At 31.0% G+C, this 25,025-nt stretch overlaps 1 protein-coding gene across 1 annotated transcript in view; it reads right to left on the bottom strand.

The window, feature by feature from the left end:
• The window catches only part of LOC123011242 (retinal homeobox protein Rx1-like), a 45,647-nt gene that overhangs the window by 18,775 nt on the left and 1,847 nt on the right, over window positions 1–25,025 (bottom strand). Inside the window, exon 2 of the mRNA XM_044408598.1 lies at window positions 13,136–13,413. Within this exon, the coding sequence (XP_044264533.1) occupies window positions 13,136–13,413 (278 nt within the window). The remainder of the gene's footprint in view (window positions 1–13,135; window positions 13,414–25,025) is intronic.

The following is a 25,025-nucleotide window of genomic DNA, read 5'->3' as shown; positions in this document are numbered from 1 at the left end:
TTTAGTGATTTTTGAAAGGCTGTAACTCATCGAAAAATGGTCATATCTAGATTTAAAAGCTTTAAATTTCTAGTTTTGAGATTTTTTGGCAAATATTTTTTGTGCTACGGTTATCACGCAATTCTAAGTAATAGCGCAAGAAAAGAAATTCTAAATTTTTCTTTTTCTTTTGGTCCACGGATGTGGGCAATTTTTTTTTAGTTAAGTCAATGCATAGGCCAAATAACATTTTTGTTTACCTTTAATATGTTTTCTTCATATTCTTTTTACGTCAATTTGTCGCTGAGATATTTGACTTTAAATGAAAAAGGATCCTCTTGTCTTTGATCATGGATATCTCAGCAACCAATGACCACATAGAGAATATAAAGGTAGTGTCAAAAACTGGAATAAATGTCTTATAAGATATTTTTTTTTTCATTGATTTTCATTCTTTTTTTTAACATTGATTTAAAGAAAAGAGAAAAAAGTAAGTTTTTGCGTTGTTTTAGTAAATCTACTCCATATTCACCAATATTGATAGGGAGACTAATGTTTTTAGGTGATTTTACAGCTCAAAGTATCCCCCACAGCTCTGCTAATTTTTAAATCGATCCATCAAACCGTTTTTTCGGACCGATTGATCAAAGTTTTGCAAAAGAATTAAAAAAACAATTGTACATATTGTTTCTGAACATCACCTAATCTTCGCCAAGATGGGACAAACATTTTTTTTAGCTTTTTTTTACAATTTTGCATTAGCTAAATTTGAAAAAAAAAAATCAAAAAAGCTTTTTGATTTTTTTGTCAAAAATTAATCAGTATTATTTCTTGAATTTTTTTACAAATTTAAAAAATCTTAAACATTCTTGGTTTAATTTTTTTTTATTTTTAGCAAATAGCTAATGCAAAATGGTAAAGAAAGTCGAAAAAAAATGTCTTTCTTATTTTGATAAAGATTAGACAATGTTCAGAAACAATATGTGCAATTGTTGCTTTAATGCGTTTGATCAATCGGTCCGAGAAAACGAATCAATGGATCGATTTCAAAACTTACGAGGCTATGGGGGGTACATTAAGCTGTAAAAACAGCTAAAAACATTAGTCTCCCTATCAATATTAGTGAATACACGGTACGTTTACTAAAACAATGCAAAAAGTTACTTTTTTCTCTTTTATTTAAATCAATGTTGAAAAAAATATTTTTCAAAAAATCATAAAAGGATAAGACATTTATTCCAGTTTCTGACACTACCTTTATATTCTCTGTGGTCATTGGTTGCTGAGATACCCATGATCAAAGACAAATGGATCCTTTTTCATTTAAAGTCAGATATCTCATCGAAAAATTAACGTAAAGAGAATTTGAAAAAAGCATTCTAAAGTTAACAAACATGCTATCCGGCCTATAAATTGACTTAACTAAAAAAAAATTCTCAACGTCTGTAGACCAAAAACAAAAAAATAAAAATTTAGAATTCATTTTCTTGGGCTATTACTTAGAATTCCATGATAACCGTAGCACATCAGAACAAAAGATCTTAAAACTAGAGACTTAAAGCTTCAAAATGTTTTTTTTTAATCTAGATATGACCATTTTCTGATGAAAAACATCAAAAAATTTAGGAAAATTTTTTGTTCCTTTAATTTTTTGAAGTAGCAAATTCGGTCTATAAGCCTGAGTTAAAATTACCCTGGTAAAATTTCCTTCTTTAATAACAAAATTTTGTTCTTTTTAGGTTGATTTGTGAGTCTTAGAGCAAAACTGTTCGCCATTCGAAAGCCAGCAGGAGGTATAATGGAGCTTGGAGCGTAATTTAATTTAAATGTTTAACGTTTGATTTGAAAACGAGGTGATGAGATGGTTGATTGAATTTATAAAGTCTGGCAGATGATGTGAAATCGGGCAGATGTTGAAGGAGCCGACGAGGAGTTGCCCGAGAGAGCGTTCTATGCTCCTTGATTAGTGTTTATAACAACCTTCATTAAAACTTTGATTAATAACCGCTAAATTGAGTGTTAAATTCATTACACAAAGTGAATAAATTGAAGATTAATTAACCATTGATAATTTAAACTCGCTAGGCCGTGGCTTAACGAGGTTAAAATTTGCATTTGAGGACGGAAAGCACTTTACAGGCATAAACACAATTAGGAGGGGGCAATGCGTGGGAGGATTGAAGGGTTGCGCTGCTGATGGACCTACGGACTACATAACAGTGCTACTTCATTAAACACAAGAAGGGTTAGCCGGAAGTGTCAAGTGCACGCGTACTTCCGCCGGCCATCACCATCCATCACATTCTTATTCTCTTAATCCTTCCGTCTACAAGTTTTTGCGTGCCGTCGAATACCACCCCTCAGGGATAATCAATGTAATTGAGTGGAGCTTTGCAATAAGCTTGATTATTTCACACACTAAAGACACCGATGCATGCGGTTTTCTTAATTGTTATCTGGAAGTGGGCTAATCTTTGATCTAGCTTTATTTATTTAAGTCAAAAATGTTAATAAGTTGAATAGTTTTGCACTTGGAGATTAGCAGATTTAAAGCGGATAATGACTATAATTTATTAGTAGCCGCATATAGAGAAACTGCATCGCATGTTTTACGGATTGCTGAGTTATGTAGGAAAATGACGGTTAATTAAGTTAGAAGTCAAGCCTTGAAAGATTTAATTTATGGTTAACACATTTTATTTATTTGTTGTTTTTTAAGGTTCTATCCGCAAACGTCACAGAAATGACTTTTTTATGACTAAATGACACAAGTAAACCTCTGTATTTTTTCTTAAGCCTTTTTCTTGTCTTGTCTCTTTTCTAGCAGTAAAACTTATGTCATATCAAAAGATAACCTGTTTGTGAACATCGTAATTAAATGATGCAAATTTGTGGATTTTGGGTTTACGTGATTGTCATTTTTGTATCAATTTTATGTGTACATCGACTGTACTATTAAATTCATGAAAAACTAGAACAGCAAACTGTCATAGTTATGGACAACTTTTAAAAAATGTTGTAGTGTAACGGTTTTACGTACTTTATATCAACTGGTTACTAAGTCCAACATGTCAAGTAAATAATCTAAATACTTCTATGGTGGTTGGTTTACCTTTTACTGCAATTTAGCGTCTTTTTCTAGCCTTATTTAAAGATTTAGTGTTTTAAAAACTTAAAATTTCAAATTGTCACAATGACAGACGTCTATATTTGACATTTTCATGGCCTAATTTAGTCCAACAAAATGTTGTACTAGTTATAAATTTGGTAGCACATTGTAGGTAGATCATCAGCATTTGACATTTTAGGGTGCCTGTTTTTCGAGCTCCACCATGAAGATGTCAGTTATGGGACAGGGTGAATTGCGCTCAGTTTTAGAAACAGGTATAATGAGGCTAATAAGGGTCGCTAATCCTTAAGGTGAACTGCGCTCAGTAGCATCACATCAGGGTACCATAGGTATGTTTTAATGAAAAAAAAATATTAAAAAAGAAGCAAATAGATTGATCCACTTTTGTAAAATGTCTATCTTATAAGTTTGACTAATTTTTTTAAACACTGTTATGTAATGTACATATTTGTATTCAGTAAATGTAATAATCTATTTCGTTTTGGTTTATTTCCAAAAGTAGAGTACATTTTCGCTACTGGTTCATCCTTATTTTTATCAGCCGACCGAACTGAGCGCAATTCACATAGGGATTAACGCAACGCAGGTATGTAAAAAAAATTGAGCGCAGTCCACTGTAAAGATTAAAATGCCGTGCTTGAAGTGAGCGCAATTTAGCGGCACCCTCAGTTATTATAAGAGATAGTTATTATAAGAGATAGTTATTATAAGAGAGGTCTGTTAAATTAGAACAAAGTTGTGCATTTTCATGCTGAACAATTATCTGGAAGAAAATTTAATGTGTCATTTTTAGTTTTTAAATTATTGGAAAAAAACAAAAAGTTGTAATTTATAAATTTCATTTTTATTTTTTCAAGCGAAAACTAAAAGAATTAAATTTTTTTAACTAGGATGTTCTTGAGGCACTTTTTTACAAGGAATCTAAAAAATAATTTAATGTGTCCTTCAGTTTTTGAGTTATCAGAGAAAAATGTAATTTTGTAATTTTTGTTTTTGTTTTTTTAAGCGAAAACCAAAAGAACTAGATGTTTTTAACTAGAACATTCTAGAAGAGGCACTATTTTACATGGAATCTAAATTTATCATCGTATTTTCCAAGCCATTCTTGATGCCAGAGTTACAAAACTCAAATTTGGGTTTTTTATGGATTTTTGCATATTTGGAAAGTTTTTTTTTCCTGATTACAACGATGTATCACACTATATGATAATGATCAAATCTCACATGCTAAAAAGTGCTTTGAAAAAAACGCCAACGATTTTGTTTAACAAACTAAATTTTGACAGTTCTCTGGATACCGCTTTCGGATGTAATTTATGCATTGTAATGCGAGGCGTAGTAGATAAATTTGAAGGAATTTAAAAGTTTTGCTTGCATATTTGTCTGAACTGTTAAAATTTAGTTTGTTAAACAAAATTGTTTGTGTTCTTTCCAAAGCACTGCGAACAAAAACTTGTTTTTTTCAATTTTAATCAGGTAATTCGATCATATTGTGTGATACCTTGTTGTAATCAAAAAAAGAACTTTTAAAAAATGTAAAAATCTAATATGGCGTCCATAAAAAAACAAAGTTAAGTGTTGTAACTCTGACATCAAGAACGTCTTGAAAAATACGATGATAAATTTAGATTCCTTGTACAAAAATGCCTCAAGAACGTCCTAGTTAAAAACATCTAGTTCTTTTGGTTTTCGCTTAAAAAAAAACAAAAATTACAAAATTACATTTTTCTCTGATAAATCAAAAACTGAAAGACACATTAAATTATTTTTCAGGTAATTGTTCAGGATAAAAATGCGCAACTTGGCCTTAATTTAATCAACCTCGTATCTCTTATAATAATTAAGATAATTGCAACGGAGCTCGAAAAACAGACACCCTGTATAAACTACACTAGTCACTCAATAGTTAAATCAGTAAAGACATTCAAAAATTTTAACATAAATTTCGATACTGAGGCTTGACGTTTGTTATGCTTCCATTGCAAAGCGTTCTGATTATTTTGTTCATTTATTTGCTAATTATAGTGTCGCTCTTTACTCTCAATCTAAATACGTTTACGGATAAAGTAGTATGTTATTTACTTATTCACTGCGTTCGGCAAAGTAAACACTCAGCTTTGCTACGTAAACTATCACTTTTTCTCCTATTAACATAATATACTATTTTCTATTATTGAACTAAACTAATAATATAGAAGCTAGTAAATTTTTTTGAGACTGATTTTTCCAGTCATCAAACATCGATAGGATTGTTGAGTTAGTCAAGACCGAAGCTAATAGAGAACCCACTATTTGAAGTGTCTTGCAAATGTCTTTTAAAATTTTCAAGACAAAATTAAGCTAAACAAAAATAAACTATATTCCTTTATTTATATAGAAAACGCAAAGTAAATAAAAAACACTTATAGTTTCTTTAGCTTAAATAATACAAAGCATTTCAAATATGTATTTTCGTCAAACAAAATTCTTTTTTTTTTGTTGTTTTTTAGTATGCCTTTTTCTGTCAGAAAAATAAGAAGGAAAAATCTTTAAAATCTTCTCAAAATTCATAAACTACTCGTAAGTACTCGTATATCAAAACAATTGTTGATGGTATTCAAATGTTAAACCAACTTTTTATAAAAACTAAAATCTTATAAATTTTTGAATATTTTTGCAAAATTTTTGCCTTAACTTGTTCAAAAACATACACAAAAACAAAGAAGAGTTGTGGTTGTTTGCGTGTTTTGTGTTTCTAAAAGCTGATATCAGTAATTGAGATAACGACTGAAATGAAGTGGCGTCGGTGTTCGGTGAAATCCAGTATCTCTAATCAAGAAGTAACAGAGATAATGATTGAAATTGAAATGGATTTCGGACGGTAACGCAAACGCAAAGGGCGCCAGGTGATCTGGCCTTGATTAAGTGGCGCGTTTAAGCGTCGCGTGACTGCAGCAACGCCGTTATTAGACACGACATTCGGAATTATTTTATCAGCGGCTGAGACGCACGAGGACCCTTATTTCCTGCCATTTATTAGCAATCACGCGCAGCACTGGCCTTTTCTTACCCCGTGCCAGCTTCGTGATCGCATTAATTATGCGAACCACCCTTGCATGCTAGTTTTAATAGTCGGGCCGGAGCTGAGTTGAGCTTTGCCTTGTTGGTTTAGGGCCGAATCGCTGGCCCCGTATAATGTAAGATAAATTAATTTTATTGCCGACTAAACAGCCGAAGATTGTTGTCGAGTCGGCACGCGATGTGACATGTATTTATGTTGCGAGCGCACGAACGCCTCGTTACGCATGCGGGGATGAAAGAGGGGCGCCGCGACGCCCCCGCACAAATCCGAAACTTTAAATTAAATTTCCGTTTTTGAATTGCACGCAACAAGCCAACCAATTGCCGTTTTATATTCGAGAGTCGGCCGCCCGAGGCCGGCAACTTTCTTCTGCGGAAAATAGCTTTTCTTGGATATTCTCCGACCAATATGAGTTGAAGAGCAAATAAAATAAAAACACACAAAGTTATTCAATTTAGACGAATTTTGCGCGCGAGTTAACCTATATTGAATCGGTGTGGGACGACGACGACGACGGCGGACGCCCTCCAAAAGGGGTGCAAGCTGACTCACTTGATTTCCGCGATTGTCGCGTGCACCTGGACGACTCGGCGCCAATTTATCACAGCGCCGAACTAACAAGACGCCTCTAACGAGACAATCGGATTACACTCTCGATCTCGTGTCAGATTGACGCTCCACAAAGACTTAGACCGACACGGCTTCCCGACGCTAACAACAAATGTCTAATTGCCTTCAGCGTTCTTGGCCACTCCTCACCGATCTCAAAACCAAAATAATAATCCAGGGTAAACTTAGTATAGATGCCCCCTTGGGATATATGGCCACTTATTTAAAAATTGCGAGTTTGCAGTAACTTTTCTGCAGTTTGGCCATCCAATTTTTGGTGTTTTAAATTTTAGATGTTAGGCAAAACCTGGACAGTTTTCTTGCTTCTGTCATTCGTGTAACTGGCATTAAAGGTAAGTACTTTTTAAACCGGTACTTGAACGCTGGGATTGTAGAAATGAAATTTTGGTTTTAACTAATTCAAACACATAATTTTAGCATATCGGTTGTTTTGTTGCAAAACTAATGTTTTTTTTCTTCTTTTTTGGGGTAATATTTGCGCTTTTTCAATGTTTGACACAGTTATTTAGAAGGGCATCTATCCCCAACATTGAGTGCCCCCTCAAATTATGGGATATACGCCGTTACAAAACATGTAGTGTTTTTCTCTTCTAGAGTGACAAAATGTCACGAAAATACGTTCGGAAGCCAAATTGTAAGCCCCGAGCTTATGGAAAGACATTCTGAATTATCGGTTAGACAAAGTGAAGGCCTCTCAGTTGTTCGAGCCAAAGGAATGTGCCGAGAAGAAATCGAAAATTTTTTTTGATAACAGTTGTGAAATTATTAATATTAGTGATATGTCTTCTGTTTTTTTTGAACTTGATGAAAATATTTGCGGAAGATAACTCGCTGCTAAAAAACATAAACTTAATACGAGTAATACGTCAAATAATGTTGTTAATGTAGTACATCATTCACCTGAACATGACTTTGACCAACAGGAGGTATCTGAAAATATCATAGAAGTACCAACACCTTCAAAAATTTTAGAAAATCTTACACCAGTTCCGAAAATTCCTGTTACAAAAAGTAAACGAAAAAGATCTGCTACTATTCTAACAAAAAGTGATAAACTCAGTGTCAAAAAGTATATAACACAGAAGACAGAAACCTTAAAGAAAAATACCATTAGAAAAGTTGAAGACAGAAAAGCTAAAAAAAAAACTAAAAAAGAAAGTGTCATAAAGGATCAAGAAAATACGAGTAGTTCCGATGAAGACGCAAAATGTGCTGAATGTTTGGAAGACTACTATAGTACAACTCAAAGAAGTGACTGGATTAAATGTGTAGATTGCAGTCATTGGCTACATGAAACGTGTAGAATGTATGATCCCAGATGTAATGAATGCGGAAGAAAATTTAATCGATTGGAAACGTGCAAAAAAAGAATTTAGTTATTTTTGTTACTTTTATGTATTGTATTCACTTGTATACCTACTAAAAATGTAAAAATCAAATTTCTAAGTTTAAAATATTTTTTTAATAATGTTTTACTTCAAAATTTAAAATAAATACTTTTGTTTAAGTAAATATGCCTACTATCCCACAAAGTGGAGTTAATCCCATACATCAAAGGCAACTATACCTTAATGCCGGATACTTGACCATTTTAAAGATTGCACAAAAATGACTTTTATAGCTTTAAAAAAGGTTTAAAAAATCTTAATCAGTATAAAATGACGTCTAAATTAAGAGCAAAATTAAAATAAAAAACTCTTAATTTAGTAAAATAAGTTAAATTGTCTGTTGAAGAAAAATTAGTTTTGGGGGCATATATCCCGAGTTTACCCTATATACAGGGAGTTTACGGTCTTGAGATTGAAATTTAAATGAGATGATATTCACAGTAAAAGAAAACTAATACGCTGTATAAAACAAAAATTCACGTTGTTAAAGGAAATTATTCATTTTACACTATTTGTTTGAGAACTGCTGCTTCGGCTGCAACAATGGTCATTAGTATCATTACCTTGTGTTTCACCGTAAATCATAATCACGACAACCAATTTATTATTTTAATATTTGTCATACATATTCAAAAATTTGGAAAAAAAAATTAAGAAAAACGAATCAAACCATTCGCTGAAAGAGATTAAACAGAAGATCTGCGAATTTTGATAAAAACAAAAGCAAAAGCAAATCAAATGATGACAGTGTCAAAACTATGAAGTGACTTTTCTCTTTCATTGTCATGGATACGATTTTTTAATCTGTTGCAACAATACAATTTTATCTGAACAAGGAAATAATTCCAGTGACCCTCAAACCGTGTACCAATATTTTAAATTAAGTTAAATAACATTCTTGATAATAACAATTGTGTGAGTTTTTTCCTCGGTTACAGTGTTTCTGTACTCTTCTATTACTAGGTCAAATTTCAACTCCAAGACTGTAAACACCCTGTATATAAAGAGGCTTGTCCTGAGTGACCTATCAACCCACAGCCTAAACCGCTGGAGACAGAAATTTCAAATTTTCGAAGTAGATACCTTTTATAACGTAGGCATCCAATAAGAAAGAATTTTGGAAAATCAACCCCTATGGGGGTTGAATGGGGTGGTAAATTCGAAGTTTTAAAGCTATAGCCATGAAAATTGGTATTTAGGCTTTCGGGTAAAAATAAAAAAAATACGTATTTTACCATTTTTGGAAATTTCACCCCCAAGGGGGTTGAACAAGGGTAAAAGGTCGTAAAATATTTGTATTTTTTTTAAAGTTAAATTCATGAAAAGTGGTATTTGGGCTCTTACTTAAAAACACAAAAACATGTGTTTTAGGATTTTGGAAAATTTCATCCCCAAAGGGGTCAAACAAGGGATGAAAATTTGTATAAATATTTATAAATTTGTCATTTTTGAAGTTATATTTATGGAAATTGGGATTTGGGCTATCGGTTAAAAATGAAGAAACACGTGTTTTAGGATTTTTGAAAATCCCACCCTGGGATGACAATTTGTCATTTATAAAGTTAAATCCTTGAAAATTTGTATTTAGTCTTTCGATTAAAAATCAAGTAATACGTGTTTCAGAATTTTTAGAAATTTCACCCTCAAAGGGGTTGAACAAGAGTAAAACTGCGTAAAATATCCGTTTTTTTAATGTTAAATCTATGAAAATTGGTATTTGGGTGTTCAGTTAAAAGCAAAATAGCACGTGTTTCCAGATTTTGGAGAATTCTATCCCTAAGGGGGTCAAATAAGGGATGACAGTTTGTATAAATATGTATTATAGTTAAACATGAAATGAAACTTTGTATCAAAATTTGTCATTGTTAAGTAATATCCATGAAATAAGACTTAAAATTTTACGGTTTTTAAATAAGTTATAAAAGGCGGACTTTTTATTTTTACTACGAAGTTCATAATAAATTATGTGTTGCTATATTTTGTTAGTAAATTTCTTAGCCCTTCTGCGTTTTGAAATAGTTGTGAATGTCAAACTACCACGCGAGCGAAGCCGCGGGCAACAGCTAGTACCAAATACAATTCGCAAATTAAATATGCCAATATAATGCATAAATCGGGTAATTTAGAAAGCATTGGAAATACAATTGATTATTCTTTATTTTTTTTAGTTAGCGGAAACGGCATATCTTGCAACACTGAACAGACACCTGTTAAAAAAATGTCTCTTGGTGTACAACCATTTAACGAACTAACAAATTCAACAATAAATTAAATCCTACAACATCGGAAACAAAAGAACTAAGATGCCTAATATGGAAATTGACAATTCTGTTTACCTCAAAAAAAGGCTTGAAAAGAAAATCTAAATTTATTCTTAGCTTAGCTGAAAGTCTCTCACCATTTGAGAGTAGGTTATTATAAAGACTTCACATAAAATCCATTTTTTTTTAAATAATTGTCAAAGTGTTGTCATGTTGGTATCAGCCACTGTTATTACGTTGACAAAGTAAAATGTCAATTGAGAATGTCAGCCGTTTTCTTACGAAAGCGCTTGCGCTACTGAAGCCCCAATTACTTTTAAATTTAAAATTGAAATTACAACGTAAAGGGCACAGAAAGATGGAATTGGTTGGTATTAGAATTATTTCTGTGACGTTGCGGATGGCGGGAATACGCTACCCGTTTTTGAGGAAATTAATACGATAACGAGTCAGTTAACTGAATTATAATAATTGTTTGAATAAATTATTGTGAAATTGTGTTTTATCTCAAGAAGAGTCGTTTACAAAAATGAGTTTCCGAAAGCAAGGATCTGAACTCTAACATAACAAGAAAAATAGCTATGATTATATTTTGTGAATATATGCAGACAAAAAACCAACCATGTTAAAATTCTTCATGAATTTGACAATTTTGATTGTGTAAAAACTCCTAAAAAAGAACGGCATTCAATAAATTGCATGACTAATCCAGTATTTTATTATATTCCTACAATAATGATTCAATTTTCTCCAGAATCAGATTCTGAGGACGATTGGTGGTCTGAAAATTTTGAATCAGATTCTGAAAATGAGTAAATATTTAAATTACCCATTAAATAATTTTTTTCCGGTTAAGAGTTGCATTTTTCCGTGTCTTACCGTCCTTATTTTTTGTCTTTTGGTAAAAAATTTGCTTCCACTTGAAACTCTTCTGACATTTGAAAATTACTAACATAACCTCAAACCTAATCTAAAGAGATATACAGATAACATACAGCTGTGTCGAAAAAAAGGTTTTAAGATTGTACAGTGTGGTCTTTGATGGAATTTTGAAATTGACAATTGTTTTTAAAACAAATGGACTTTACCTGCCTTTCTCAAAATTTCACTTATAAATCTTTTCAAAGTTTACTTTCTTATTTTTACTTAAAAAAGTTCAAAAAACAAATATTATAATATAACATTATTATAAACATAATATAAAGTCTGTTTTTTTTTTAAATGAAAACGCCAAACAGTATTAACGTGGGCACCACTAGTAAATTTATTTATGGGAATTTTAATAAAGGAAGTTGGTAGTTTCGGTTTTTTGAATTAATTTAAAAACAATGTCATTAAACGTCAACACAAAAAATCGTGTAAGAAAATTTAGAGACGAAACACCAAAAAATGAACCAATTCGGTACCGCAAAAAGTTTTTCGAAATTTGGAAACGAATAGTTCGCAAGCAGGAAGTTAGCCAAAGGGCGCGTTAAAATGTAGAAGCAATTTGTAATGCAGGTTTGCTAAACATTCTCAATTTTTAGCAAGAAATTGACAAGAATACAAAATAAACATGAATGAAAAAGAACCTCGGAAGAACGCAATTAAATTAGTGTCTTGTGCATGTTTTTGAGGAACGAGTTGAAAAAGTAACAATTTTGATACTAAACCAGAAGAAGAATTTATAAAATGCTTCAACTTTGAACTCATTTTAATAAATAACACAAAATTTATTGCCAATCATCATAATACCTACTTGTATCTTTTGTTAAATAACTTTTTAGCACTGAATTCTGTTTTTAGACCTTAGGTAATGATGTCTGTCCTCAGGTATTCAATTATACCGCTTTTAAAAACCAAACAGGCACACAAGATTCATATAAATCAAAATTTTGACAATATCTCAATTTGAAAACATAACCATAATTTTTTAACAAAATTTCTAGGGACAAAAACAAAATTTTGACTTGGTAATTTCCATTTAAAGAAAAAACAGACTTTAGCATTTTTTCTGTGTTCCTGATATCTCACTTGGCATTTTTCTCTAGGGAGCGAGTTTTCAAAGACCCTGATGTATAAAAGAAGTCGAATCTGAGCAATATTTTTCTACGAGGATGACAAATTCGTATCGTCGATTACGAATGCGTAAACTACACCAATAAATTTGCCCAAAATTATGACAGATATAAATAATCCTAATAACGTAAAGAAAACAATAAATAATCAAAACGAGGGTGGTTTCGTGACTGGCTCGACTAGCGTGTTTGCATTACACATCTTTACATATACGTTATAATTTTTAATCAACAATCCTACTTCGTTATAAATTTATTATTAAACCATTATCTTTGCTTATATTTAAATATGACAACAATTTGAATGTTGGGTTGCCGACAGTCTATGTCTTCTAAAAAAAAATATAAACGAATCTTAAATTGTCGTAATGTATCTATAGATTTTCAATAATGTATTGTTACATAAGCCTAATCAATTTTTTATTCGGTTTTTATTGGCAAATTATTATTTTTTATTAGAAAATTGCCTAGAATTGGAGCGACAGGAAAACGTCATCTTTCATGCGTGATGCTTGATATAACCGACTTAATTGGACATTTTTATGGCCCGTTGAGTTATTTTTTCATAATGATTGATAAAAAATCTATTTTTCAGATCAGGATTTAATTTTTCAGGAACGCGTTCTTACCTGCACTCTGACTTCCGGGAGGTTGACTTTCATGGCAAGTTCCTCTCTGCTGTAAACATCAGGATAATGACTTTTCTCAAAGGCGCGTTCTAGTTCGTGTAGTTGATATGTTGTAAACGTGGTCCTATTTCTCCTGTGCTTTTTCTTGCATCCGTCTCCCTCTGATAAACCGGAATTATTGACTGTTCCTTCATCTTCGGAACCGCTTCCTACAGGACCCGATATTTTCCCGTATCGGAGTTCAGAGACACCGTCGTTTGAGTTGCAACTTCCTTCGCCTGAAATATTCGTAAAAATTCACCCTAACAAAATCACGAAAAATTATTGCCGAAATCGATTATCGCACAAGTGCCAAGAACAGGGGATTTTCCTCGCATGTATTATGTAATCATATTTTGACTTCAATCGATCATACGGTAATTCATGTATAATTAAGTAGAATCACACCTGTCCCAGGGCGGTAATCAAGCCGACAATGTTCCTAACTAATAGAATACAATACAAACACGCGATACACATTATATATCATAACCTAATGTGCAATGTCCGCACTATCGCCTCAACTATCGCTTTCAAACGCTCCCTCAATTATTTATCAATGCAGAAACACATTAATTACCCTCTTATCAGACATAATCTCGACACGTTTTCAAACAACACCAGTCTATTAAACTCCCAAATTGTTATTACCGGAATCATTTATTCATTGCAGTATCCTGTATCGATTATAAAATTAACTATGTGTTCAAATGGACAATCTGATACGCTTGATTACTAAGTAACAACAGAGGTAAAAAAATTACCAAAAAGAACGAACTCACCACACAATAAAGCTCTCCAACAAAAAAAGTATTTACTGATTTATATTTCTGTTAAACCGAAGTAAGCATAAACATTTAGTAAAACTATAATTATTATTAACGTACAAACAATATGGCGTGGCTTTAAACTATCGATCAACACTTGAGTCTTCAATTTATTAACAGAATTACTTAAAAAAAATATTTTCAAACAGTCGAAAATTGCGCCTTTGTGTATCTCTATAGAAATGGTTGAAGTGGCCACTTTTGTTAACTGGAGTTGAAATACTTTAACTCCTAGGAGTTAAAATATCCACAGGGGCTGCTCGACGGAGTCAAATATGAGGTCATTAAAAGCACGATTTATTTAATAACTAAATTAAGTATTTATTAAAAAAACCTCGAAACAAGCAAAATAACAAAATTATATTACCCAATACTTAAACGGTACCACTGTGGAACATGTGCATGGTAAGAAAAATTTCAGAGAAAAATTTCAAGTAAGATGAAATACTAGGAAGATGGAAAAACTGTTTAAAAAATTCTATAGGTATGTCAAAAAAGTTTGACATTCATTTTTTGATATTTGACTTTTTTTATGTCTATTTAATAATACTGATGATTTTGTGCATGTTTTTTTTTATAATTATTTAGTAAAGGTACAAAAATTTATCCAATAAAAGCCACAAATAACATTAAACAGAGTTACAATTTAGAATACAGCTTCCTTGTTTCCTCTTCTAACAGCTTGTAGCAAAAAAAGTAGGAAAGTTATTTTTCCAACAAAAAAATAGAGACAAAGTGCAAAATTTAAACTCTCATAACTTTGAAACTTTAATATATAGAATATTTTTAACATTTTTTCCATGTTTTCAGTATTTTACCTTACTACTATTTTTATTATACAGGGTATTTCAGGAGTAATAATGAGCCCGATAGAATTGAAAATGCAACCCACAATACATTTACAAAGTTAACGTAGATATTTTAGATATCGCATTGAAAAACTGATTATGAATCCTTGATAGCTTTGCTTTCAATAATTCTATTTGTAACAACTGACATTAAATTTAACAAAAAGTCAAAATGATCTGATTCTGATTCTCATTTATGGCGAATTTGGGAAAAATGTTTCTGCCGTTGAGCCTTTGTAAGACAATGTTTCTCAAATAGAAAAATTCCTAAAAGGTTTGAATAACTAAAATGTTTTCCAACGGTAGAAAGACAAATAACCTTAAAAATTGTGTTTTTTGTCTTGTCAATTTCTTTGTATCAGTCACACAATATCTATGTTTTATTAATTTTAAAATTCATAATCAAAATCTATGAAGCCTATGCAACTGCTGGCTGCAGTTCAAATTTGGTCAGGCTCATTATTATTCGTGAAATACCCTGAATTGTTTTGATTTTTCCTATCTTTACTAATGTAGTAGTAGTTTTAACATTAAACAATTTTTCTCTATGTTATTTTAGGTTTTTTCGAATCTATTGCTGTGTTCAGATTAGAACAATAATTTTCTGCAGCAAAATTTAGAAAAAATAAGTTTGTATAAAGGCTGTTCTGGCTAACTCCACATTAGAAGAAGTGTTGGAAATTTTGAAATCGATTTATTTATCTACTGCCCAATAAAAATGTTTTTATTGTGTTTTTTTCGTTCCTGTACCTAAGTTTGGCCGTTTTTAAGATTTTTTTGAAAATTTTTGGATTTGAAGCTTCTTTTTTAAAAATCGATAATCGGTTTACAAATTTTTTCAATTAAAGACCATGATCTAAAAATGACGATTTTATAATTAAATTTATGATTTACCTTAAAAAGTTAAAGAGTTCATCGGCAACTAATTCCAGCCCATTTTGTCTTTCAACTTATAATCATTTTGACGTTTCATGTGCCGTTAGTTCAAAAACAGACATACGTTTTCGGATTCAAAGATGACTGGATTACAGATTAAGTTGATCTTTCGATACATACATCCTCCACTGTTGCTCATTGTGATTTTAAGAAAACGATTTTTTTACTATCAAGGGTGACACCAACCCATCAGAAAAAAAACCTAAATTATGAAGAATTATTTGTTTTTTTTTTAATTTTTCGTAACAAAAAATATTGTGCCTATTTTGACAATCTCGTTAGATAAATAATTATTTTGTAATTTTATGTTTTCTGGTATACAGGGTGTTCGGTCCAAGTCGGCCCGGCTGATAACACCTAAACCTACTTCCTTTTTTCAAAAAGTAAATATTTAAGTAATAATATTCATTCTTAGCTTTCTTAATAAATGTATCAAATTTTTTTTGCACATCCGGTGTTGCCGGAAATACTACCAAATTTAGTTTTTCAAATGGAACACCTATGTTTTTTTTTCCTCCAAACAATAATAATTGACATGAAAAATACTGAAAAACCACTATTTATTACATTTTGCGTAACACAATGCAATCAAAAAACATCTTAAATTTTAGAATTTTATTAGGAAATTGGTCGCGTAGCCTGATGTTAAATTTTAAAGGAAAGGTGTGAATAAAAAAATGCTTGGATACAGTTTAATTGTTGGTTTGACAAATCTAATTTGTCAGTTGATGAGCGAGTTCTCTTATGGAAACTCTTAGATTTTCTTCGACTAATAATAGAACATTCAGATTTCTATTTTCTTGTTCTTCACAAAGAACCACAGGTTTTTTATTTTCAAGAAGCGAACCTATTCGTCTCAGTTGTTTTTCAATTCGACTAAATTTCCAACGATTTGGATGAACTCTATTTGGGTATTTTTCTCTATACTGTCTTTCAGCTTCCGCTCTATTTTTATTGCACTTTAAAACACTTCAAGCTGATCTACCAATTTGTCGTAATTTATATCATCCATTATTAAAGATCTCAATAAGATTTATTGACAAATTAGGCTTTGTAAAACTAACAATTATCGGTATCCAAGCATATTGCTTTTTGCATGAATACCTTGACAAGTAAAATCCCCCTACGTTGCAAAATTTGCAATAAAATTCAAAAATTTAAATTGTTTTCTGAGTGCATTATGTAAAGGAAAATGTAATAAATAGTGGTTTACAGTATTTTTCATACCAATTATTATTGTTTTGAGCAAAAAAACATAGGTGTTCCATTTGAAAAACTAAATTTGGTAGCATTTCCGGCTACACCGGATGTGCCAAAAAAAAATTTGATACATTTACTAAGAAAGCGAGGAATGAATAGTATTGTTTAAAAATTTAGTTAAAAAAAAATGTTTAGGTGTTATCGGCCGGGGCGACTTGGACCGAACACCCTGTATAAATACTTCCATTGACAGAGTTAAAAACGGAGGAAAAAATCGATTTTTTCCTGCGATTTGTTTTATCACCTTCAAGAATCTCTTTAGGTAGAAGCAAAATTAAACTAATCATCAATTACAGTATATGGTGTAAAGCATTGTTTGGGTTAAAGACTGATAACAAAATAAAAACAAAATAATTTAACGAAAACAGTGTGTCGAAATTTCAAATTGGATTGCAAAGATACGCGGGTCACAGTTGCCTAAAGAGCAACCAATGACACTGCTAAATTTGATACATTTACCTCGGTTGCAACATAATTTGAAATTTTGGCCTATTGTTTTCTTTTAAACATCATATAAAACAAAACAAACAAAATATTGATTCATAAAACATTTACGTTTTCTTTTCTAGCTCATGACTAATTTAAGAAAATAAGCATGATGAAAGATTGCCTACACCATCTCATAAATCCGTTCTTGCTTGACGTGTCTTTCATCTACTGAATTTAACTTTTTCAAAAGTCTAGTTCATTTTGGTTTTAAGAAAATAAATATTTAAAAGAACGAAAGAAGTTTTCGCTAAATGAGCTTGTTTATTTATCATTAATAAAAAAAATATTAAATTTCTATTTCTAAAACAAGGCTTTTCATCATCAAATACTTAACTGAATTTTAACTATTTGGTAAAATGTTTGAATTGTGTTTTGTAAAAAATACAAATTTTTCTTTTGTACTACGAAGCTATAAATCATGCAATAAAAAAATTGTTATCAATTAAAGTGAATTAATTTAAATAATATACAATTAATTATAGTCCGCAATATGTCATTTTAATTCCAACCCTTGTAACATTAAACAAATTTAATGTGACTTTTATTATAGACAAAATTTATTAGTATTTTGCATGATTAAAAAAACGCATTTTGCCTATTACATTATAAGCCCAACACACACTGATTAATCGCACCTGACGTATATGCAAATTGGAAAAATTAAAACTGCACATACACGAGATTTTATTAAGCGGCAGTCGAGAAACGTTGCCGCTAATTGCATGTAAAAGCCACATAATGCGAGAGAAAGAAATGGAAAATACGCCGATGGGAATGAACGATAAAATTCGAATAATTAGGAACGGAAATTTCAGCTCGTAGTTTTTTGTAACAATGATGGCGAAATTAAAAATAATCAAAGCGAGTGTGTTGTATGTTTTTATTTAGTTCCAACAAAATTAATTCCATTATTGGAGTGCATTTAAAAACTTTTAACAAATCATTCGCAATTATTCGGACGAAGCTAAAACACGACAATCATGTAAATTTTAATTACAGCAGACATTTTCGAAATTAACTTGAAAATAATAACAAATTATGCAATAAACGACCTTTTTGACGCGGTGCAGAAACTAGACCATACGATTACAGTGGGTATACATTGTTAAACAACTAAGGGACATTTAAAGACCTGTGTAAAAGACGTATGCATGCAAAAACGCAATTAACAATTACCGGGCTTATCGCAAATCTGTTGTGTTTATTATTAATGCAAGGCAATTAGATCGCACGAAACGACCGGATCAATGTTCCTAATTAAATAATCAATTGCTCAACTCAAGAACTACTATAATGGTTTTCTCCACACGCTCGCACAGAGGGAAACATTCCTATAACCCAAATGTTGCTCGTCAGGGTTTTAGCCGAAATGGACTCGATAAAATCAGTGCTGCCAATCGACGCTAAGTGGCCCAACATCCCACCTGGAGGCGCTACAGCTTAATTTTCCTTAATTCATCAATTAAAATACTATTCTTGTTAAACAATAGCTTGTTAAAGACGTGACAGGAGGCCGCACAGCGGTTCCCAACTCATTTAAAGCACCACAAGTTGCTCCTCAAACCGTTTCTGCTTTTGTACAGAGTGCTGCATTTTGGATGTCCGAATAGGGAATTTCTGAAACTAAGAGGTTTAGCCAAAAACGAGTAATACATTTTGAAACTAATTTTTTGAGAAAATAATATTGGTTAAAACCGCATCACGCTCTCTCTTTTGTTTTCGACTTTTTTTTTTTTTTTTTTTGTTATTATAGAAGATACGGATTTGAAATAAAGACAAATAAAGGCACCTTTTTACGAGAAATTTAATAATGTACTTAACAATTTTTTTTCAGTTATTGGTTTAGCCGTAATAAGATAAACTTGTATTTTTTTAAATGAAAATCATAGGCGGCTATGGCAATTTTGAAAAGCTTATTTTTTTCTGATCTAAAAAATATATATTTGTAACAGAATATATTTTTATAATTATACTTAAAAAATTAAATACATATTTTGTTTGATAATAGTTGGCCATGAAAAAATTATTTCACTCCAAATGTGTAAATAATAATCAATAAGAGTTTTGTGAACTGTGAAATAGATGAAAAAATAGATAAAATTATAAAAAATTAAAAAATACGATACGTTAGAAGTGATGAACAAATATGCGAGTGCCCCAGAACAAAATTATTGCATATTTTTAAAAAAATCAAAAATTGGAAAAACAAATGTGTCAACAGTCAACACAATTAAAAAAAAAACATTTTTTGATGATCTAGTGGAGGTAGGATAACGTTCCACATTAAAGAACAATTAAAGCGGCTTTTTTTGCAACACTCTATGTATCACTAGAAGTTACAATGGTGATGTTAGCTTGTTTAAAAACAAAGAAATGTTATTAGTCGCCAATAAGTTGATTTACGATTTATTTTGCATTTTTTTCATTACTTAGTACTTTGAAAACTCTTTCATTAGTGACACTGGTTGAATATAATATAGTTTAAATCCTTTTAGCTGAAGATGCAACATTTTTTCATGGCCAACTGCGAACAAAAATCAAAGATAATTTTTTGCTAAAAATGTATTATAATAATTTGTTACAAATATATATTTTTTAGATAAGAAAAAAACAAGCTTTTTTTTTTTAAAAATGAGATAGCCATCTATAATTCCCATATAAAAAAATAAAAGTTTATTTTATTACGGCTAAACAAACAACTGAAAAAAAATGTTAACTACATTATTAAATTCTACGTAAAAAAGTGCCTCTATAATGTCTTTATTTCAAATCTGTGTCTTCTATAATAACGAAGATATGAATTTATTTAGAATTCGCTAAAATGTCAATTTTTGTCTATAAGTCGAAAACAAAGGACGATAGCGGGATGCGGTTTTAACCAATATTATTTTTTTCAAAAAATGAGTTTCAAAATGTATTTCTCGTTCTTGGCTAAACCTCTTAGTTTCGGAAATTCCCTATTAGGACATCCAAAATCCTGTACAAAATTTACTTATATACACTCCGTACGTAAAGTCCATTTTTTTTTAAACAATTGTCAATGTCAAAATTCCCTTAAGGACCAGACTGTACTACCTCGAAAACCTTTTTCGGAACAGCTAGACCCTAAACCCTAAACCCTTTTTCGGAACAGCTGTATATTAAAATCTTTCTAGATTAGGCTTGAGGTTATGTTAGTAATCTTCAAATGTTAGAAAAGTTTCAAGTGGAAGAAAATTCTTTACCAAAAGACAAGAAATAAAGACGGTAAGGACACGGAAAAATGCAACTTCTAACCGGGAAAAATTTATTTAATGGGTAATTTAAATTTTTACTCATTTTCAGAATCTGATTCAAAATTTTCAGACCACCAATCGTCTTCCGAATCTGATTCTGGAGAAAACTGAATCATTATTGGAGGAATATAATAAAATACTGGATTAGTCATGCAATTTATTGGATGCCGTTCTTATTAGGAGTTTTTACACAACCAAAATTGTCAAATTCATGAAGAATTTTAACATGTTTGGTTTTTTGTCTGCATATATTCACAAAATCTACAAAATCTAATCATCTATTTTTCTTGTTATGTTAGAGTCTAGATCCTTGCTTTCGGAAACTCATTTTTGTAAACGACTCTTCTTGAGATAAAACACAAATTTACAATAATTTATTCGAACAATTATTATAAATCAATTCACTCGTACGAGAGCTAGGCTAATACTGACTCGTTATCGTATTAATTTCTTCAAAAACGGCAAGATTCACAAAGAAACCCTTTCGTAATAGTTGTTTCCGTCATTCGCAACGTCACAGAAATAATTCTAATACCAACCAATTCCATCTTCAACATTTTCTGTGCTCTTTAACTTGTACTTTCAATTTTAAATTTACATTTTACCGTGCCAACGTAAGAATATCAAATAATTAGTGGCTGATACCAATATGACAACACTTTGACAATTGTTTAAAAAAAATGGATTTTATAAAGCAACAAATTTTTCAAATAACCAAATTTAATTTAATTCCATCAGAAAGATCACGAAATTGTACCTGGCGATTGACAATCTCTGGTCTAGTTCAAAAATTAATCACTTTTTGAAAGATAATTAATTTGTAAACCTGACTAATTAGTAGCTGCGTTGAGGTTTTACATAACATAGTTAATTACATTGCGCCGAGAGAAAAAGTAATTTACTGGAAGTAGTTTCAGACGGCAGAAATGAATAATCGTTTTAACTTCAAACAACAAGAAGTTGATTATAATAAACTTAAAAGTCCAAGCTGAATTCGTGGAATTAAATAGAGACATTTCAGAGTCGATTATGGTGATTATACGCGTTTCAGAGATGTGAATATCTTGTTTTAATTCTTGCTTATCTTCGATCTAGCAAATTAAATAAAGTATATAAGTCGAACCCAAGCACTCAGAAATCGTCTGACAGCCTACTACTTTTATCTTCTTTCAGATCTTGTCCGAGTCGACACTTTAGACTCGTTTTATTTTCCAAATTTATTCTAGCCTCTATCAATGAAATTGGGCACTTTTTAGTCGCGTTTCTTTCCATCTTATTTATAAATCTAATTTCAGCATTTAATATAGTAATAATATACTTCGGTGTTTTGGTTTATTTTCGTGTGGGTGAAGGTAGGAATTATTCTGTGCTGTCAGAGTTCGCGTGTTCATAATCATGTCACCCGTGATATGCTGGGTTTAATGGAACACCACTTAGATTACTTAACTTGATGTTTTTATTTCGATTTAACTAGAAATGCCGCTAATGCAGTGATGACTTGTACCGCCTTCCATGCTCAGTACCCGTTTTACTGCATATAAAACGCTAATTGAGTTAGATATTACAGACTGTCGATGGTAATTACCCTTTTACCGCTTGTGATTCTGGGTAAAAACGTGGACTAGCGATATACATGCAAACCGGACATTTTACTGGAAGCCTTTTCGTGTCTAGATGCTTTGTTAACATAGTTTGCAGAATTGTGGTTAATTTCGTATTACATTCAAATTTATTTCGTTTACTAGCTAAAAGAACTTGTCAAAATTATAACTGGATACAATTCGTTAACAGCACGACAGGATAATTTTTCGTTCAGATTGTTAAATAGAAAACTTCCTTTGCGTTTATATTGCTAGACTTTACAAACATTAGTTTTTGATTAAATAATGTTGATTTAAATGTAATCCTGAATGCGAATTAATTTTACAGAACTTTATTGCATTTGTAGTGTTACAAATGCAATGACAAAATTATAAAACCATCATGTATGTTTAACAATAATTCACAAATAAATTGTACTGCAAATTATTTCTTTATTACAGTTTTGAATGAACCTACTTTATCATCACTATTTCATGACTAGTGATATTAAAGTAGGTAGACTTATGGCCGTGTTAACTGCCGATAAATTAATTTTTATACAGGGTGAATATAAACTATGGAACCAAGCGGTTTTATTTTTAATCATTTGCCCCCAGAAAATAATAATTAATATAAATTAAAGTAATATAAAAAATGTGATCGTATTTTCAGAACGAAATTTTGTTGTTTTTGAGTTATGCGATTTTTTTTTGTCAAAATTGCAATATATGTGAAAAATTTTAATATAAAGCAGATAGTGGTAATCCTTAGAGTATAGCTTTTATGAAAAAAATGATTTTATACTGGGTTGCCATTTAAAAAAATATTTTTTTTGTAGAACTCAAAAACAAAAGAAAAGTTTGAAAAATTTTATTCTTGTTAAATCATCGCATTTTTATAGTACTTTATCACTCATCAATTAGTTTTTTCAGAAAATAAATAGTTTAAGCAAAAAACGTTTGGTTCCATATTTTTTATTCACCTGGTATGTAGGTATGTAGGCGTCGAAACCGTGAGGACATCAGAGCCTACGCACCTATACAGGGTGCGCCAGAACTCGCGCACCATAAAAAAATTAAGTAAGATAAGTACCAGGAACATGAAAAAAATGTTTAAAAAATTCTATCTGTCAAAAAAAATTGACATTTATTTTTTGACATTTGACATTTTTGTATGTCTATTTAATGATACTGATGATCTTGTATATGTTTTTTTTTTACAATTATTTGGTAAATGTACCAAAATTTTGCCAATAAAAGCGACAAATAACATTGAAAAGAGTTACAATTTAGGATACAGCTTCCTTGATTCCTCTTCTAATAGACTGTAGCAAAAAAAATTGAAAACTATTTTCCAACAGAAGTAAATAGAGCCAAAGTGCAAAATTTAAACTCTCATAACTTCGAAATTTTTATAAATAGAATTATTTTTTTCTGAGGCGCGAGTTCTAGCGCTCCCTGTTTATGGGCCTTTTTTAATGTCGATGATGGGCCTTATTTGGGGCTAGGAGGCTCCAAAAAAGGCTCTTTATAATATTTTCTGTTCATGGTAAAAACATGTAGAAAAATTAACAAAGCAGGCATTTTTGTGGTACACATCATTGTTAAACGAAAGTTCAAATTACAGTTTTAATAATAAATCCAAACTTTTGCATATTTAAAAAATTATATAAACAATCGTAAAAATTAAGTGGGTCTATAATTACCTTAATTATTTTAACGTTTTAATAATGTCACACTCGCAATTGTCAAACAGATTTTGATAAAATATATTTTTGTTTTACGAATCTTAAAATTAAAAGTCTAAACTTTGATATTGTGTCTCTACAGAAAATGTCAAAATCTGGCGCCTATAAATTCTTCATGTAAGATTGTTGTACATTGTAAATTACCCCAGCACAAACACATGATTCGTCTTATGTTTTCATTTATAAATAAAAAACAATATAAACAAAATTATTTATTTTAAGATTTTTTGTGAAAGTTTTTTTAAGTTTAAAAAACGAGCGCAGCTAGTGTCATATGTAATATATACGTGGAAGTTGCATGAGATATTGAAAATCTTTATTTCCACGTTAAGAGACTGACTTCTTATTTTCCTGGCAGCAACACAATAAAAAAAAGAAAATTAAAAAGGTTGAAGTTGTAGAAATTAATTCATTTCAAAATAAAACATTAAAACTCTGAATACCTACCACCTACCTACTACTAATTAAGAAGCTGTGGGTAATTTTTTACAACTCTCACAGTTGAAAGCCAGAAGCTTCATCTTTATGGTGTTTAAAAGAGAAGGCGTGTCCATCAGAAGACGACTCATGAATAACTACTTCAACTTAATTACCAATTTAAAACAGTTGAAAGTAATTAAACAGCCGACAGTTCAATACAACTACACAAATGAATTAATTAAATAAATTGATAATTTTCAGTATACAGCAATTACGAAAACACTCTTTCAATTAAGTTTGCCATTACTATATGATGTGATTGCATAATTAAGTCCTTGATAGGTATAATTGTGATTATTCCATCTCCTAAAAATTTACTTCAATTCCTGAAACTATTACCTACCTATATTAACTAAATCAGGGCTGTACCCAAGAGGGAAAATTAGGGGGTTCAAACCCCCCTCCCCC

Source organism: Tribolium madens, unplaced genomic scaffold (genome assembly GCF_015345945.1).
Source record: "Tribolium madens isolate multiple individuals breed KSU strain unplaced genomic scaffold, Tmad_KSU_1.1 Scaffold_91;HRSCAF=231;Tcas5.2_LG7, whole genome shotgun sequence".
Taxonomy (NCBI): Eukaryota; Metazoa; Arthropoda; class Insecta; order Coleoptera; family Tenebrionidae; genus Tribolium; species Tribolium madens.
Note: the sequence above shows the minus strand (reverse complement) of the source record. Positions and strands in the feature narration are given on the sequence as shown.